This window comes from Canis lupus, chromosome 31 (genome assembly GCF_011100685.1).
Source record: "Canis lupus familiaris isolate Mischka breed German Shepherd chromosome 31, alternate assembly UU_Cfam_GSD_1.0, whole genome shotgun sequence".
NCBI classification, from domain to species: Eukaryota; Metazoa; Chordata; class Mammalia; order Carnivora; family Canidae; genus Canis; species Canis lupus.
In genome coordinates this window covers 22,415,720-22,433,315 of record NC_049252.1, presented here as the reverse complement: position 1 = coordinate 22,433,315, position 17,596 = coordinate 22,415,720, and the positions used below count along the sequence as shown (strand labels likewise).

Here is a 17,596-nt window from a genome sequence, read left to right as displayed (position 1 = left end):
GAAATTCTGGTCATTTTGTTCCCCAGAAAATTCTCTCTTCTAAAAATTTTACCTCTCACTTATATTTTATGTACTTCTTAAAAATTCTTTTGTCCACATGAAAAGTTTCTGCTAGTTGAAATATTCTGTAATTGTGCCTGAATCTTTTATAGGCATCAAATATCACAGTGGCCCTTTTTTTATTTTCCTACTTTATTAGGACTGGTGTTATTAAATTATTGCATAGAATATTCATAAATCCTTTGTATTATGCTGTTTTATAAAATGCATTTGTAAGTTGGTCACATCAATAAAGTAGGGAAATATTGCAGTGGTATTCTTTTCATAGCTCTTATTTACCTCAAACATTATTTAATTGTGAAACCAGGCAAGATATCTGTAATAAGTTCCTGTATAGCAGTGCTGAGCCTAAAAATGTGTTGTAAATATTACTGTACCAATTACAATATTATGAGAATCTTTTTTTGCTTATGAAAAGCTATTTATGGAATGAAACATATTATCTCTGAGCCTGTTATAAACAACAGATTCATAGTATCATTAGGGCCACTACAAATACATTTAATATCTTAATTACAGAGTCTCATTTTGGTACAAATTTTCAGTCCATAATTTCGTTAAAAACTTTTTCCTTATCAGCAAGTGGTCAATATCTACCCATGGAGCCAAACTATAGACACTAATAGGCATTTACAAAGATTTGGGGAGAACAGAAAAACAGAGAAGGAAGCATGTCCTCCAGACAGGAAGCAATTCTCTTACCATTGGAGAGTCTTCTAATTCAATTCAATTCTGACACTAAATCCCTGGAGTTAGCCTCGAACTCCCAGGTTTAAGGGCTCAGTCCCACAAGACTGCCTTCACTTCAGATGCCAGTCACTAGTACCAGTTCCCTGAGTTATCCACACTTCCATCCAACTTGGGTGCAAAGTCAGGGATTTCCACAACCCCTTCCTTCAGGTTTAAATAAATGCTAGAGGTCTTAGAACTCAGGAAAACACTTAAGTTGCTATTACTAGTTTATCATAATTCAGGAACAGGGAAAGAGATGCATACAGCAAGGTTTTGGGGGAAGGGCATGGAGCTTCCAGAACTTCCAAGCCCTCTTCAGGTGCTCCCCCGACCGACCAAAGTACTACAGTGTGTTCATCAACCCAGAAGCTCTCTGAACCCCATCATGTAAGGATTTTTCATGGAGGTTTCCTTGTGTATGTATGATTAAATCACTGGCCATTGGTGATTAATCTCCAGCTCCAGTCCTTTCTTGGAGGTTCTAAGTGGGGCTGAAAAACTGAAACCCATTAATAGTGTTTAGGTCTTTCTGTGGACCAGCCCCCTTCTAAAAGCTATCTAGGTGCCCTCCAGCCACCAATCATCTCATTAGCATACAAAAGACACTCCAGAGATTCTAAAGGTTTTAAGAGCTGTGCAGAACCTGGGACAAAGACCAAGTATTTATTTTTTATTATACCACAAAGCATGAGTGATTTTTGTATTGAGGTAGCACCAGAAATGTACTACAGTAAATATCAGTAGGGGTAATTAAAAAGAATATTTAAAGCTTGCAATTCTTGTGAGTTTCTAATTCATAGAATTAAAAGATCTTTCAAAAACCATAGGCTTTAGATTTTCAGTACAAATTGCCCTGCCTATGCAACCACTTGCTTTGTTACAATATTATTAGTGGGGTAACTTTTTAGAAAAAAGTCATGTAGGAAAAGGCAACATTAATTTATTCACAAGTGAATAAAATCAGAGATCAATTCAATATACTTTTTCTACAACACATGAGAGACTAAATACTTTAGACTTTATAAACCATGTGGTCTCAACTACTCAACTTTGACATTACAGAACCAAACCAGTCAGACAACATGTAAACAAATGGGCTGGGCTTTATTCCAATAAAATTTTATTTACTAAAACAACTACGGGGCCCCCTGTGGTCCATGGCCTTAGTTTGCCTACTCCTGGACTAAACTGCGTAAAAAAGCATTCATCATAATATATTATTACGATGAATAATTTAAAAAATAATTTGCTTTAACAACCTTGGATTTTTGCCTATTGATTGTTGTATATAACAAGAAAACTGAATGTTTTTGTTTAGTATGAAGCTTACAGACAATTATTAAATACCATGAGAAGATAATTACTTCTGAAATTTTTTAGAATTTATGAAAAGTTCTGCAGTAGCTTCCTGAAAACAGAAAATTCTCTTTGCATACATATTTACCCAAATTGTGCTTTATAATCCAAAAATCAGCAGCTAAAATTAAAAAAAATTAACAGCATCAAAATAAGTTATATTTATTTCTTTTCTTAAGAAAAATGCCCTTACAGCTTTAATTTAATAATGAAGAGGTGCTAATAAGAAATACTTCCATTATATTACAGATGGCCAATAGTCATATGAAAACATCCACTAATAAGCCACTTATAAGCCACTGTGAGATACCTGTCAGAATTGCCAGTATCAAAATAGTATGATAGTACTATTGTGGAAAATAGTATGAAGATTCCTTAAAATATACATTTTTTTTTTGTTTTTATAGATTTTATATATAATATGTATATTGCATATTTATGTATATTTTGTGTATATATATGTATATGTATATATATATGATGGAATATTACTCAGCTATAGGAAAGATTAAGATCTTGTCATTTGTGGGACGTCTGGGTGGCTCGAGGGTCTGGGGATCAAATCTTGCATGAGGCTTCCTTCCGGGACCCTGCTTCTCCCTCTGCCTATGTCTCTGTTCTCTCTTTCTCTGTCTTTCATGAATAAATAAATAAAATCTTAAAAAAAAGAGAGAGAGATCTTGTAATTTGCAACAACATGGATGGAACTAGAGAGTATAATGCTAGGTAGAAGAAGTCTCAGAGAGAAAAACAAATACCATGTGACTTCACTTACATGTGGAATCTAAAAAGCAAAACAAATCAACAGACCAAAAAAAGCATAAACAGACCCATAAATACAGAGAACAGACTGATGATTGCCAGAGAAGAGGGAGATGGGGAGATGGGCAAGATAGATGAAAGGGAGTGGGAGGTACAGGCTTCCAGTTAGGGCATGAATAAGCCACGGGGATAAAAGGTACAGCATGGGAATACAGTCAGTGCTGTTACAATATGGTGACAGGTGGTAGCCACATTTGTGAGTATAGCATAACTAAAGAGTCATCTAATCACTATGTTGTACACCTGAAACTAATGTCACATTGTACATCAACTATATTTCAATTAAACAATGAAATACTTTCATTACAGAGGAAGAATTTTGCGGGTGATATTTCCATAATAGTTCAACAAATGTGAGTGAGATAGCTTAATTCATTGATTTATTAAAGACTTTTTGAACCTCTTCAATATGAATAGGAAAAGATTTGGAATTATATAACTATGCATGTCAATGACATATTATTTTTGCCCTGAAAATCTAAGTAATATTAACAGCTGTGTCTTTATAAAGATATTGATCACAGTTTTCATCTCTTCTGAAAAGGTGTTTCTATATTTTATTTTAAAAAATCACTTCACAAGTGCCTGGGTAGCTCAGTCAGTTAAATATCTGACTCTTGATTTTGGCTTAGGTCATGATCTCAGGGTCGTGAGATCAAGCTCTGCATTGGGCTCTTCACTCAACAGAGATTCTGCTTGAGATTCTCTCTCTCTCTCTCCCTCTTTCCCCACACATTCTTTCTATTTCTCTCTCTCTCTCAAATAAATCTTTAAAAAAAATGACTTCACAATTTTAAATACCTTTTTTGCAGTATTTTATTTTTCAAAAATACATTATCAGAGTAGACCTACTTTTTTCTTATTCTTCCCTCTAAGTAAAATTTTAAAACCATAGATATTTTTTAAAAATCCTAGATATTATATATAAAACAAGAAAAGTCTGAAATGTGAAGAGAAGATGATAGTTCAGCTAGGATCTAATGGCCTGAAGAACCTAAGAGTGAGTTCCCTAGGTTTTCTTTTTGCCTTATGTATCCCAGACTTGGAGGTAACTGGCAGCCCAGAAACCCCAATGGGAACATACAATAAAAGCCCCACCACAAGCCTAATCTCTCCATCAGCAGCACCCAGAAAGAGGCAGCCTAGAAAGACAGAAAACTTTTAGACAATAACAATTTGACTACATCCAAATACCAAAGAAAAAAATATGACCCTATCCTTGCACCTGCCAGCAAAGGTCAAGTGGAAGCCCGGACAAAACAGAAGAGCTGCAAAATATGTGGATCAAAACTATGGAAATGAAAGGAGAAATAGACAAATCCTCAATTATAGCTGGAGGCTCCAACATCCCTCCCATATCAATTATGGAGCAAGTAAACAGAAAGATCAACAAGGATACCGAACTGAACAACCAACTGAATCTAATCAACATTTCTTGAACATCTCATTCAACAACAGGAGAATATATAAAACCCCAAAATACTCCCCAATAAGCATGGCCAACTAATGTTTTACAAAGGTGTGAAAGCAATGCAGTGGAGGAAGGATAGTGTTTTCAATAAAGTAGTACTGAAGCAGTTGGATATCCATGGGCAAAGATATCAGCCTTAACCCCAACCTGACACCGTATCCAAAAATTAAGCCAAAATGGATCACAGGTTTAAATATCAAACATAAAACTAATAAATCTTTTAGAAGGAAATATAGGAGAAGTCTTCAGACTCTAGGGCTTGGAGAAGAGTTTGTAGGCATGACGGCAAAAGCAAAATCTGTAAGAAAAAAATAAAAAAATTGGACTCTGTTAAAATTTAAAAACTTTTTTCTCAGCTAAAAGACTCTGGTAAGAGGATGAAAAGACAAACTACAGGCTGAGAAAATATTTGCAACCTATATTTGATAAAGGATTTCAATCTAGAATACTATTGAATTCTTTATAGAATTCAATAGTAAAAACACAAACCATCCAATTAGAACATGAATAAAATAAACAAAAGAGACATTTCACTGAGGAAGATACACAAATGGCAACTAAGCCCATGAAAAGGTGTGTTTCCCTGGCCATTAGGTAATGTATGTTAAGATCACAATGAGATACCACTACTCACCTACTGAAACAACTAAAATAAAAAATAAGGACACCACCAAATGCTGACAAGGAGGGAGAGAAACTCTCCTACTCTGCTGGTGGGAATGTAATATAGTACAGCCATTCTGCAAAATACTTGGGCAGTATCTTTAAAAGTTCAACATATGCTTATCAAATAACCCAGCATTCCCACTTGTGGGCATTTATCCCAGAGACATGAATACTAATGTCCACACAAAAGCCTGTACATAATTGTTCATAGCAGCTCTACCTGCAAAAGCCCAAACTGGAAATATACAAAATGACCTACAATAATAGGTCATGGGTAACAAACTGTGGTATATCCACACTGTGAAATATTACTTAATAATAAAAAAAGGAATGTATTAGTATGCACAGAAGGCAGAATAGATTCCAAGGGCATTATGCTGAGTAAAAAAAAGTCCATCTCGAAAGGTCACATACTATACGATTCCATTTATATGACACTCTTGAAATGACAAAATTACAAAAATGGAGAACAGATTAGTGATTTCAGTACTATTAATGTGGGGATGAGGGCGGTGGGTGTGACTCTAAAGTAGTAGCACAAGGGAAATCTTTGTGATGATGGAGTAGTCTTGTACCTTGCTTGCCATACTGATTACATGATCCCTGCATGTGTTCAAATGACACAGAACTATACACACATTTTATACTAATGTCAATTTCCTGATTTTGATGTTGTATTATAGTCATCTAAGATGTAACCATGAGGGGGCAGGGGAAGTCTGGATGGAGGATACAGAAGACCTTTCTGTACTATTTTTATGACTTTCTGTGAATCTCTAAATATTTCAAAATAAAAGTTTAAAGAGGAAAATATGTATACAGTGCAGTCCATTTTTTCAAAAAAAAAGTACATTCCTTGCATTTTTTCAAGACTTTTATGACTCCAAATTTCTCAAATTAATAGCTTTTCTCTTCTCAACAGTTGACAAAACCAAATTATTTATATGCCAAAAGGTTACTGTTTGTTTATTGTTTCTTTCAATTAATAATAGAGTAAATAATGCTATAAATGTTATACTTGCCATGTCTTTAATAACTAATTTACAGTTGCTAATGGGTATCAAAAGATCAAGGACACCAAAATCATGATTTAATCAGAAACCTCTTTTTTTTTTTTTTTTTTTTTCTTTTTTTCTTTTTTTTTTTTTTTTTTTAATTTATTTTTTTATTGGTGTTCAATTTACTAACATACAGAATAACACCCAGTGCCCGTCACCCATTCACTCCCACCCCCCGCCCTCCTCCCCTTCTACCACCCTTAGTTCGTTTCCCAGAGTTGGCAGTCTTTATGTTCTGTCTCCCTTTCTGATATTTCCCACACGAGAAACCTCATTTAACACATTAGTTGCAACCTCATTACTGACCTCACAAGCAGGCACTTTTGCTGGAGCTGCCAACAGGAAAACAAAATGTGACTAATTTTCTACTTTCTTCTATTTAAAAAATGAATTAATGAATATAAATATGTCCCAATTTGATATCTTAACAGCTTCCATAACACTTTGGAAACTCTATGCTTGAATAATTGGGCCATTGATTATTTCTGGAACATAAATTAAGCCCTCCAAATTAATCTTACTTGGACTTCGGAATTACAATAAAAAGGTTTCCAGATTACTTTTGGTTTACTTATTTCAAATTATCTCCTTTCCTAAATCTTTCTTTTTTGAAAAGGCTTATTTATTAAGCTTCTGGACTCTGCCATTCTTTAATTATTAATAGCAGGACACCCAAATATGTCTCACATTCTGCTTTAATAATTTACTAAAACATAGTTAAAATGCAGATAGGGATATTTTAAAAGAGTTTCTTGAACTTCTTAGCAGTATTGTTTTTTTAAGAGTGGGAAAAGTCATAAAAAGAAAATCTCTTCCAAAAAGTATAAATACAGGTTTGTACCTGTTATTTGTAATTTTGAAATCCTAAACAAACAAACAAAAAAACCAACTCTGGAAAGTGAAATGTTTTATATAACTGACTTGGTGGCAAGACTGAACTTCACTAAGGAAACCTGGGGCTTTTTTCTAGTCTGTATATAATCCATGACTGTTAATATTCACACCTTTACTGCAGAAATGTAAATGTACGTGTGCTCAGGATGCTGTCTATGGAAGTATCTTACAATATATGGTATACGTACAATATTCTCTCTCCAAAATCTTAATATTTTGACTTACGATATGGATGTGGCCCCAAGGGCTTGGGATGAGAATTATAGACCTGTCTTAGAAAAGTATACGGTAGATAGTTATATGGCACAAAAATAAAAAAATTATTTATCTGGCAAATGAGTCCAAAAGTACGATATTTCATGATACAAAATTTGAGAGGAGAACCAGAGAAGCACCAAGCTGACCTTCATTTAATTAATAAGAGAATTAGGGGGATGGGAGGCATTCAACAACTTGCCCAAGGTTACCCAGCTACAGTTGGAACCCAGGCAGTCTGACTTTAGAAATCATGCTTTTGAACCACAAAAATTTTGTTACCAAAAATCTATTCTGAATGGTTCCACTGTCACAGCAGAGTGAGACTGTGTCTCTGAGCTAAAAGCACCACATTTTGCAAAAGTTCATACCTTACAGGTAAAACTTTAGGCTCTAGCAAAGGGTCTCGCTGGCTCATACGTGAAATTGGAAGATCCTTTTTTTAAAGATTTTATTTTATTTTTTGAGAGAGAGAGAATGAGCAGGGAGAGCGGCAGAGGGAGAGGGAGAAGCAGACCCCCCACTGAGCAGGGAGCCTGATACGGGTCTCAATCCCAGGACCTGAGACCATGACCCGAACCAAAGGCAGACGCTTAACTGCCTGAGCCCCCTAGGCACCCCTGGAGGATCCTTTTAAGGGGAGAAAATGAACAGCCCCAATGAAAACACTATAGGAACTCATCTGTGGATTTCATGTGTGCCACAGTGAACTTCCAAGCAGCTATTCTGTGCCTTTTGAAAGAGCAGAAGATTAAGGATGACCAGATATTTAAGGAAAATGTCAAACATGAAACAGATATTCAATACAAAGGAATCTAAACAGGACCGAAGAAATGCAAAAAATAGAGAAAGTTATAACACACATATCATTAGTATCTTCGGTGATCAAGAGGAGAAAAACTATAGGAAAGCAAAATAGGACACTAAAATAGGGAGGTGGATGTGCTTTGGAGGGTAAGATAGAGCACCCAGAAATTAAAAATATGATAACTGAAAGTGAAAAGTGCAATAAATCTGTGGAAGGTGTAGTCAATGAAATTCCCCAGAGAGTAGTTCAAGAAAACAGAGATCAGAAAAACTGGAGATGTTATCCCAGAAGTTATTTCAGAATAGGCTTCCAGAAAGAGAAACAGATAAAATGGTGGAAAGGAAATGATCCATTTATGGCACAGTTTCAAGAAGTGATGAATGAGTCTCCAGATATGAAATAGCCTAAGGAGATGGAAAAACAATTTTTAAAAAATCCATGCACATTATGCAATTTTAGAATAGTAGTAGTAAAAAGAAAGTGGTAAGAACTTCTGATAATTATATGAAGATTTTCTAAGCATTTGAGGGGGGGTGTATAATGACAACACACATATGGAAAGATGGGAACTCATGGAAATTCCTAACACAAGTAAGTGTAAGAGAAACAAAAGGTGATCTTGCTTAACTCCACAGTAAGCAATGTCATGGTAATATAAATACTGATGACTGATTTAACCACCAATAAAGTTTGTCTATGGGATCCAAATTCCCAAATACTATAAGAGGAGCCCATAGATAATATGTAAATGTAATTTTTTTTAAAAAATAAAGGAATGTAATTGTATTACAGAGAAAGAGAAAGAAAGTTACTAAAACAAAGGTGCCTGAGTGATTCAGTAGGTTAAGGGTCTGACCAGCTCAAGTCATGATCTCAGGTTCCTGGGATCGAGTCCTACATTGGGCTCCAAGTACATCAGGGAGTCTGCTGGCCCCTCCCCCTCCCCCTGCCTGTGCTCTCTTTCTCTCTCAAATAAGTAAATAAAATCTTTTTTAAATAAAAAAGGTAATAAAATGGGACACCTGGGTGGCTCAGTGGTTAAGCATCTGCCTTCGGCTCAGGCATGATCTTGGGGTCCGGGATCAAGTCCTGCATCGGGCTCCTTGCAGGGACCCTGCTTCTCCCTCTGCCCATGTCTCTACCTCTCTCTCTCTCTCTCTCTCTGTGTCTCTCATGAATGAGTAAATAAAATCATTTTTTAAAAAATGTAATAAAACAATGTTTGAAGGAGCTGAAATGGTTACTTCTGGGAGTTAGCCAAATTAGAAAGTGAAAATTTTCTTCATTGTCCCATATATATAAGATAATCACTATATATACATTCAAAATTTTAAAATATAAAATTACAGTTTTCTCCTTGCAATCATTCTACTGGTATTGTTAATATTTGTCTTTTCATTTGTAGTATTATTATTAAGTTGACCATGTATCATGAACATTTCACCTCACTCCATATGGACTTCTTCACACCTTTCAATCACTGTATCAGATTCATTCTCTGGGGTAACATTTTTTTGTCATTTGGATATTACGGTGCTTCTGATATTTTGCTATTAGCAACAATATATTGATAAACATCGTTATTGCATTTTTGTGCCCACATGTGCTGTATTTCTTCCGAGAGCATTGCTAGAAATATTGCTAGTTGAAAATTACATCTTTTCACAAAGGATTTCTCCATTTTCCAAAATGTGAACAAATGTAGACTCCTACAAATCATTCTATCTACACATAATGATAATATTGACTCTTTTGTGCAGTATTCTTTCTTTCTATGATTTTGTTGTGAGAGATGAAACCTGGAGAAAACATAATGTTAATAGAATAGAGGTTTTGCTTGCATTGTTCCTGAATTTAATGAGAACACCATGTTTTCTGAATAATTTTTTAAAAATGTTTATTTTGCTTCTCTCTGTTTTGTTAAGAAAAAGAAATATGCCAGTTCTACTTTGTGAAGAGTTTTAATAAAAATAAATGTTAAATTTTATTTAATATTTTGGCATTTATCAAGTTGTTTTCAGTAAACGTGTACTCACAGACAATAGATAAATTCTTTGCTGTTTAAACAGCAGAATAGTTCTTTATTTTTTTATTTTTTTAGTTTTTTAATTATGATTTTAGAGAGCATATCTGAATAATTGTGTTTTGTATAAATACATGGATTTCTAAAGTCAGAATCTGAATGATAGGTTTATCGTACTGGAAGAGGATTCCCTGAAGGTTTATAACTTTTTCTTATCTATTGAAATACACAAGACTACTTACTTGACTGATTCAGGGAATTATCTTTTTTTTTAAACATTATCCTTAAGAAGATTTGCAAAAAAGCATTTGTCATATAGTCATGGAGTTGTATTTGAAAGGTTTATAAGCCTTTTTCAATAAATGTACTTTTGTTTTTCTTTTTTAGAGGCACAGCAATTGCTGGCATAGTGTTTGGAATTGTCTTCATCATGGGAGTCATTGCTGGAATTGCCATATGTATCTGCATGTGTATGAAAAACAACCGTGGGACCCGGGTGGGTGTCATAAGGACCACCCACATCAATGCCATCTCTTCCTATCCTGGTAAGTAAGCACAATTGCTCACTCCTTCTGAAGAAAGAGTCAGATTCCTTAGTTATGCTTTACTCCTTGGAGAGAGGAAACATTAAAGACTTTCACTGCAATCATCTCCAAGAATGTAGGGCATTTCTAAATTAACGTAGATTGAAGCTCTACATTAGAGCTTTTGATGGAGATTACTTAAATCTAAGTAATAAAATCTACTCACATTTGAAGGTATTCATATTTTTAATGCTTGTCTTACTGACTAAAATTCCCAATCAGCCAAAGAGAAATAAATAGTTCATACCCACTGTGTCTACCTGCCAGAGTTCTGAGAAATAATTATAGAGAAAGTGTAAGTGACATGTCTTAACAAACTGGCATCTGATTTAGTAGGTATGTACGTCTTAAGAAAAATGATTGAATAAGGTTTTTATGTGTCCTCTTTATGCAAAGAAAACAGTTTTAACATAATCTGAAAATTCTCAACAAAAAGCAAAGGTAATGCATTAATAATTTGACAGATAATTGTTGAGAATCTACTAGTTCTACATATAAATATATTGAATACATATGACTTCATAAACAAAATACTGCATTTTGTATTATGTCATTACTCAGTAGTGCTTTCTAAGTCAGTACCATTTGACGTCTAAAAAGAGGTCAAGTTTTAAATCTAACGCATTCTTAGAAAGATAATTTCTTATCCACGGTCATGTCCTTTCTCAGCTCCTATTATAAAGAGCACAACTTCCACATGCAATCTGCCCTGTGTATCAATTCCTTAATAACTTCCTTTCCCTTTTAACTTTTCCCCTATCATCTTCAACTTGAGGGAGCAAATTTCAGATGAATGTGAATATGGTCATTTCTCCTGTTCCTCTTTTGTCAGCTATTTTCTCCAATATCATCATGTTGGAGTGCCTCGAGGCTCAGTCTTATGTCTTTTTCTAGCCTGTATCTACACTTATTCCTTTGGTTATATCATTTGGCCTCCTGGTAAAAAATAGTATTTATATGCTATTACCTCCTAAAGTTATGAATCTCCATTCCAAACCTCCTTCCAGAATTTCGGATTCATTTGATCCCACGACCTACTGGACATTTTGGCTTGGATGTCTCATAGCCATCTCAAGTTGAACACGTTCAATGTTGTACTTCTGATCATCCCTCGCAAACCTCCTCTGCTCACAGCCCACAGCCTTTATCCTTTCAACTGATGGCATCTCTGGACTTGCAGAAGCTCAGGCCAAAAACCTTTGAGTCATCCTTGACTCCTGCCTCTATCAAACCTACATGCAACCTACTAGGAAAACTTCCAGTTCCATCTTCAAAATATATGCAGTGTCTGACTGCTCACAGTCCCCACTGCTCCTTCCCTGGTAGGAGCCATCCTCAGCTCTCACGTGCATTGCTGTGATAACATCCTAGCTGCTTTTCCAGCATTCACTTTTGGCCCCCAGGGGTCTATTCTAAATCCAGTGGCCAACTTGAACCTTTTAAAGTAGATGTCAAATTATATCATTCTTCTGTTCAAAATCTCCCAGTGGTTTTCCATTTTCTCCAAAGAAGAGTCAAAGCTAGTGGTTCCTCATTTAATCCAGAGTAAAAGGCAAATTCCTGACCAGGGCCTGCAAGGCAATGCATGATTGGCTCCTCTTTTTATTTATCTGACCTTATTCCCTTGTCTACTCTCTCTTGCCACTCTGGCTCCAGTCACACTCTTCCATGAACACAGAAATACTCCATGTGCTGGTGAACACAACAGGGCACCCTCTCATCTTAGGGCTTTGCCTAGAACATGGACTCTCTCACTTAATTCAACTTTTTGATCAAAGATCACCTCCTGAATGAGGACTGCTCTGGTCTATTTAAGATTGTCTTATGTCCCTCCCCATTGTGGCCTCCTTATTCTGTTCTGTTTTTCTTTCCAGAGTGCTTTTAATCTTCTAAGATACCATATTGTTTATCTAATTGTGATATTTATTGTTTATTGCCCATCTTCTAGAATATTAGCTCCAGAAGGCAGGGATCATTGTCTATTCTGTTCATCACTCAATCCCAAGTGTAATACCAGGACTGGTACATAATGGGCACTCAGCAGACATAGCTGAACAAGTGAAGAACACAACTCATGACAAGATCTCATTTAGTTATGTATCAAAACCTAGAGAATTTACCTTAAATTCCACCCGGAATATATAGCTTTTACTCACTACAAAAGCAATTTACAATTTTCAATCTTTCCAACTTACTAAAAATATTGTTGGGGTTAGTGTAATGATGTTAGAACTAGAGCATAAGGAAAAAATAGGGGGAATTATTTTTTATCCTTATTTTTTATCCTTTTTTTATCCTCCCCATTTTAACCTGGCCAACCCCTAACTCAAGAGAACAGAGAGTCAGATAGAGACATTAATTGGAGAGAAGGCAAGGAGAAGCCCTCTGTAGTTAATATTCCAGTTATACTTTTGCTCGATCAAAAAAGTTTAGTTAAAATTAAACATTAAACATTTTAAAACATTAAAAAATATTTTTTCTAAAATTAGAATAGAAGATATAAAATATTTTAATGTGAGAGCTTGTGTTTTCCTGGGCTTGGAGTTTCTATTTCATGCATGGAAGCATGTTTTTAAAACTTTAACGTGGCATCATTTATACTGGCAGATCACAGCAGCATGTTGCATTTTCAGTAAATGCATTGTTCTGGGAACTGAATAATGTGAGAAACATAATAAACCTTATGGTGGAAGCATTTTTACTACAAAAAGGCTAGCTCTTCAAAGAGCATAATGTGCTTGATTACTTCCATTTCCTTCTCAAAGTTACTAATTAAGCTTTTACTTAAAAGATAGGAAAAAAACACAGAGTAGTATTGAATGCTTTACCAAAGTCTTTCATTTGTAGAAATATAAAATATTTTTACCTACATTAATTAATTAACCTTGTGATAAATGAGATAGCAACCCAATTTATTGTATAGTCCTTCAGCCTTGGGGCCACATACGTGAGTAGAAAATAATTTAGCCAAGGTCATCTTATTCCTTGGTGAAAGCCTTGGTGAAATTGCTCAGTGGGGATGCCTACAATGAATATTATTACTATGCACTGGGGAGGAGATTACCGAGAAAAGGTGATTTGCTACACATGATCATTTGTTGGACAGTGACTTTCCAAAATAGTTTTTTTCCCTGCCATGCTGGTAGAATGAACAGTGTCTTGTTTAATTACAATTGTTTTAAAAACTGTTAGTGTGAAAATAAAAATTATTTGTCAAGTCTTATACTTCCACTACTTTCCAGAATTTCACTGTAAACAAAGGAAACTGAATATGTTAACCCTTTTTTTAAAAATAGGTTTGGTTGATACACACTTGAAAGAAAAACAATACAGAAAGAGTATAACAGAAGACTTGGCCAAAAAAAAAAAAAAAAAATCAAATGACAACAAAAGGAAAACAAGAGATTTCAATGCTATCAGGACATTTGTAACCTAAAGTACATTATTGAACCCCCTGGTGATTGATAAATGATAGATAGATAGATAGATAGATAGATAGATAGATAGATAATAGATAGATAGATTGATTGATTTAGGCAAACCAAGGAGAAAGAGGGGAGGATCTTGGGAACAGAAAAATGAGAAAGGATGCATGTAGAAAGGAGTTGTGAAATTGGAAAAATTATCATTTTAAAACATAAGAAAAGTTTGGGACAAGTGTCATTAATGGATGCTAAATCTGGGGGGAGAGGCTGTAGTGGAGCAAGACATTTGCATGGTCTTAAAGTGTCTACCCTCAGGCTTGTTGCTCGTTAGAAGGGGAAAAATAGTAACTACACAGTGGAAAAACCAGACATCTTGACCAGGCAGTAAAGATTAATATCACCTAAAAAGGACAGGTAGACATTTTGCACCTTTCAGCATTAATTACTCTGAGGATGGCACAACTTCATGTGTGGAGGATTCTGACTGAAAATTCACACCCTGAATCTAAACATGAGAAAGTCTGACATGGGACGCCTGGGTGGCTCAAGGTTGGGTGCCTGCCTTCAGCTCAGGTCATAATCCCAGGATCCAGGATCGAGTCCTGAATCAGGCTCCCTGTGGGGAGCTTGCTTTTCCCTCTGCCTGTGTCTCTCTGCCTCTCTCTCTCAGTCTGTGTCTCTCATGAATAAATAAATAAATAAATAAATAAATAAATAAATAAATAAATCGAAAGAAGAAAGAAAGAAAGAAAGAAAGAAAGAAGAAAGAAAGAAAGAAAGAAAGAAAGAAAGAAAGAAAGAAAGAAAGAAAGAAAGAAAGAAAGAAAGAAAGAAAAGGTCTGACAAATCCAGGTTAAGGAACATTTTATAAAATAACTGACTTGTAGTCTTTAAAATCTCATGGAAATATTTCATCAAGAAATCAAAACTGTAGGGGCACCTGGGTGGCTCAGTCAGTTGAACATCCAACTCTTGATTTTTGGCTCTGGTCATGATCTCATGGATTGTGGGGCCTCAACGAGGAGTCTGCTCAAAGATTCTCTTTCTCCTTCCCCCCACCCACTCATGCACATATGTGCAATCTCTGTCATTATTTACTTTCTGAATAAGTAAATCTTTAAAAAAAGAAATAAAAACTCTGCATCATTGAATTCACCTTATTATTCACTGCCTCATTAGTATATGTACTGAACATGGAAAGCCTTCATGTACTCATCAAAGGATTTGATGATATGAGGACATGCTCTTCTGATTGTGCCTATATTTTTAGTGAAATTAGAAGCAAGTCTTCTGCTGAAAGTGGGTTGAGGAGATTCTCGTAAGTAAGGAATCTCAGAGAATGGATGGGTGGTAGAATACCTAAAGGAATGCATAATTTCCAAGCAACGCCAGGACTCTCCACACTTAAGAATATAGTCATTCATTGAAAGTGAGATCAATCAATATGATTGTGCATTTTTCTCTAGCCACATGAAGCTCCTAGATACAAATCTGAGAGAGCCAAAATGTTGAATTTAATCAAGATTGGAGTTTTGTCAGGCAATGGAGGGAAAAGGAGATAAGAAAGTTGATGATAAATGCACAGAAATTATTTTAGTGATGGACCATAAATCTAAGCTGAATAAAGAAAGACATGAAGAGGTGACATCAGTTTAAATTAACTTTTTAAAATGTCATCAGTAAAATTGGAAATCTAGGTGAGATTCAAGATACATTTGAATGTGTATTCTAGAGAGATAGAGTGGTAGTCAGATTTACATAGGTACAACAAGGGTAAGAAAAAAATTTTTGAAGGCAAAAAAACTCCAGGTGTTCAAAAAATGATTAAAGAAAACAATTTAGGTGATACAGACAAACTGTTTAATGCTTCACAGAGCAGATGGTCTTTGTGCAGAGAACTGCAAAATAGGTGGAAGGCAAAGAGCTTTTATAGGATAAAGAATAAAAAAAAGAGAAAAATAGAAAGTACCTGATTTGCTGGGGCCACATAGATAACCTTGTTTGGGGGGAGAAGAAACAGGTAAGCATAGAGCTCAGAGTTGGCTTGACGTTTGGGGATTAGCTGACTGGATATTGTTTCCCATCAAGTGGAACTTCCCAGGGAAATGAAAGATTTGTTTTTTGGGTTTTTTTTTTAAAGATTTATTTATTTATTAATTAGAGCACACACACAGAGAGAGAGAGAGAGAGAGAGAGGTGGAGATATAGGCAGAAGGAGAAGTAGGCCTCCCACAGGGAGCCCGATGCAGGACTCGATTTCATATCCCAGGATCATGCCCTGAGCCAGAGGCAGATGCTCAACCACTGAGCCACCTAGGCATCCCGTGGGACATGAAAGTTATCTAAGTTTTGATTTGCTGCTGTGGCACCCTAGCTAGGAGCAAGCTCCATCTTGAGGCTAGACACCCCAACATATGAATGTTGAAATCATCAAGAATGCTAATAGAAATCGTGTTGCAGAGAAAGATAATGGGCCTCATGCTAAATCGTCAATGAATGAGAGTCTAGGGCAGAGTGGACCACAGGTATTAATAAGAAGTAGAAAGTAGGATAATCTCATGGTGTGTGCTACAGAACAGCTCAGGTTTTTAAGGAGAGAACATGGACCATGGTTTAAAAAGTGAGAATCCCAGAGAATACCCAGTGTACCTTCTGGCCCTATAGGATGTAGAGTGTGGGAGAAAATGAATACCTGTGATTTAATACTGCTAGAGGGGAAGCTGCCCTCTCTGGGAAAGTCTGACTTTAATTAAAATAGAAAAGTGTGGTGAATGTCCACTTCTGTTCCCTGACACAACTATCTCATGCATTCTTCTCTCTTCTCAAAGCTCAAAAAACCCCTTATTTTTCTCACTTTCAGCAGATCTCATTTCTCTGGAAAACAGACACAATTAGAAGAGGATTTCCTCATATTCTGAGCTAGACTCACATGTAAAGGGATGGAAAGGTGAGATTACAAAGAGCTCTCCTAACAGTGGACTTTGTGGTCTCCTGAGCGCAGTGAAAGGAGGTGGGGAAAGTTTAGATAATTAATTAGATTTGATGTGTAAAGCCCTCCAGAATTAGAGGTCATGATGAAAGATGTTCTAGGAGCTTGTCTTTCTCATGGTAACAGAGGAATGTAAAATATGACACTACTTCTCTTGAAGCTCTCTGAGAGGAAGGGGAATGATAGCTTCTAATAATATCATCCTTTTGAGAACACATTAGGCCACTGTTGAGAAATGTGCAGGATTGGGTCTGTCTGGTGGGGATGGAGGCAGTGGAGGTCCAGCTGGGAGCTCTGTGGGCTTCTGCTCTGAGTAAGGTTCGGGCAAATTGTGAGTAGTGAGGTTTGTGAGAGGGTGGAGAAGGTTTGTTCATAGCAATAACATTAGGAGTTGTCTTTAAAAATGTCATATACTATATTTGCCTGGATGGCTTAGAAAGTTGAGCATGTGAC

General features: G+C 35.8%; 1 protein-coding gene and 1 long non-coding RNA gene across 7 annotated transcripts in view; one reads left to right on the top strand and one right to left on the bottom strand.

The window, feature by feature from the left end:
• Window positions 1-17,596, bottom strand: part of LOC102151217 — a 461,443-nt gene that overhangs the window by 165,731 nt on the left and 278,116 nt on the right. The gene's annotated exons all lie outside the window — the stretch shown is intronic.
• The window catches only part of CYYR1 (cysteine and tyrosine rich 1), a 104,738-nt gene that overhangs the window by 77,810 nt on the left and 9,332 nt on the right, over window positions 1-17,596 (top strand). The window contains exon 3 of the mRNA XM_038581283.1: window positions 10,533-10,690. Coding sequence (XP_038437211.1) covers window positions 10,533-10,690 — 158 coding nt within the window. The remainder of the gene's footprint in view (window positions 1-10,532; window positions 10,691-17,596) is intronic.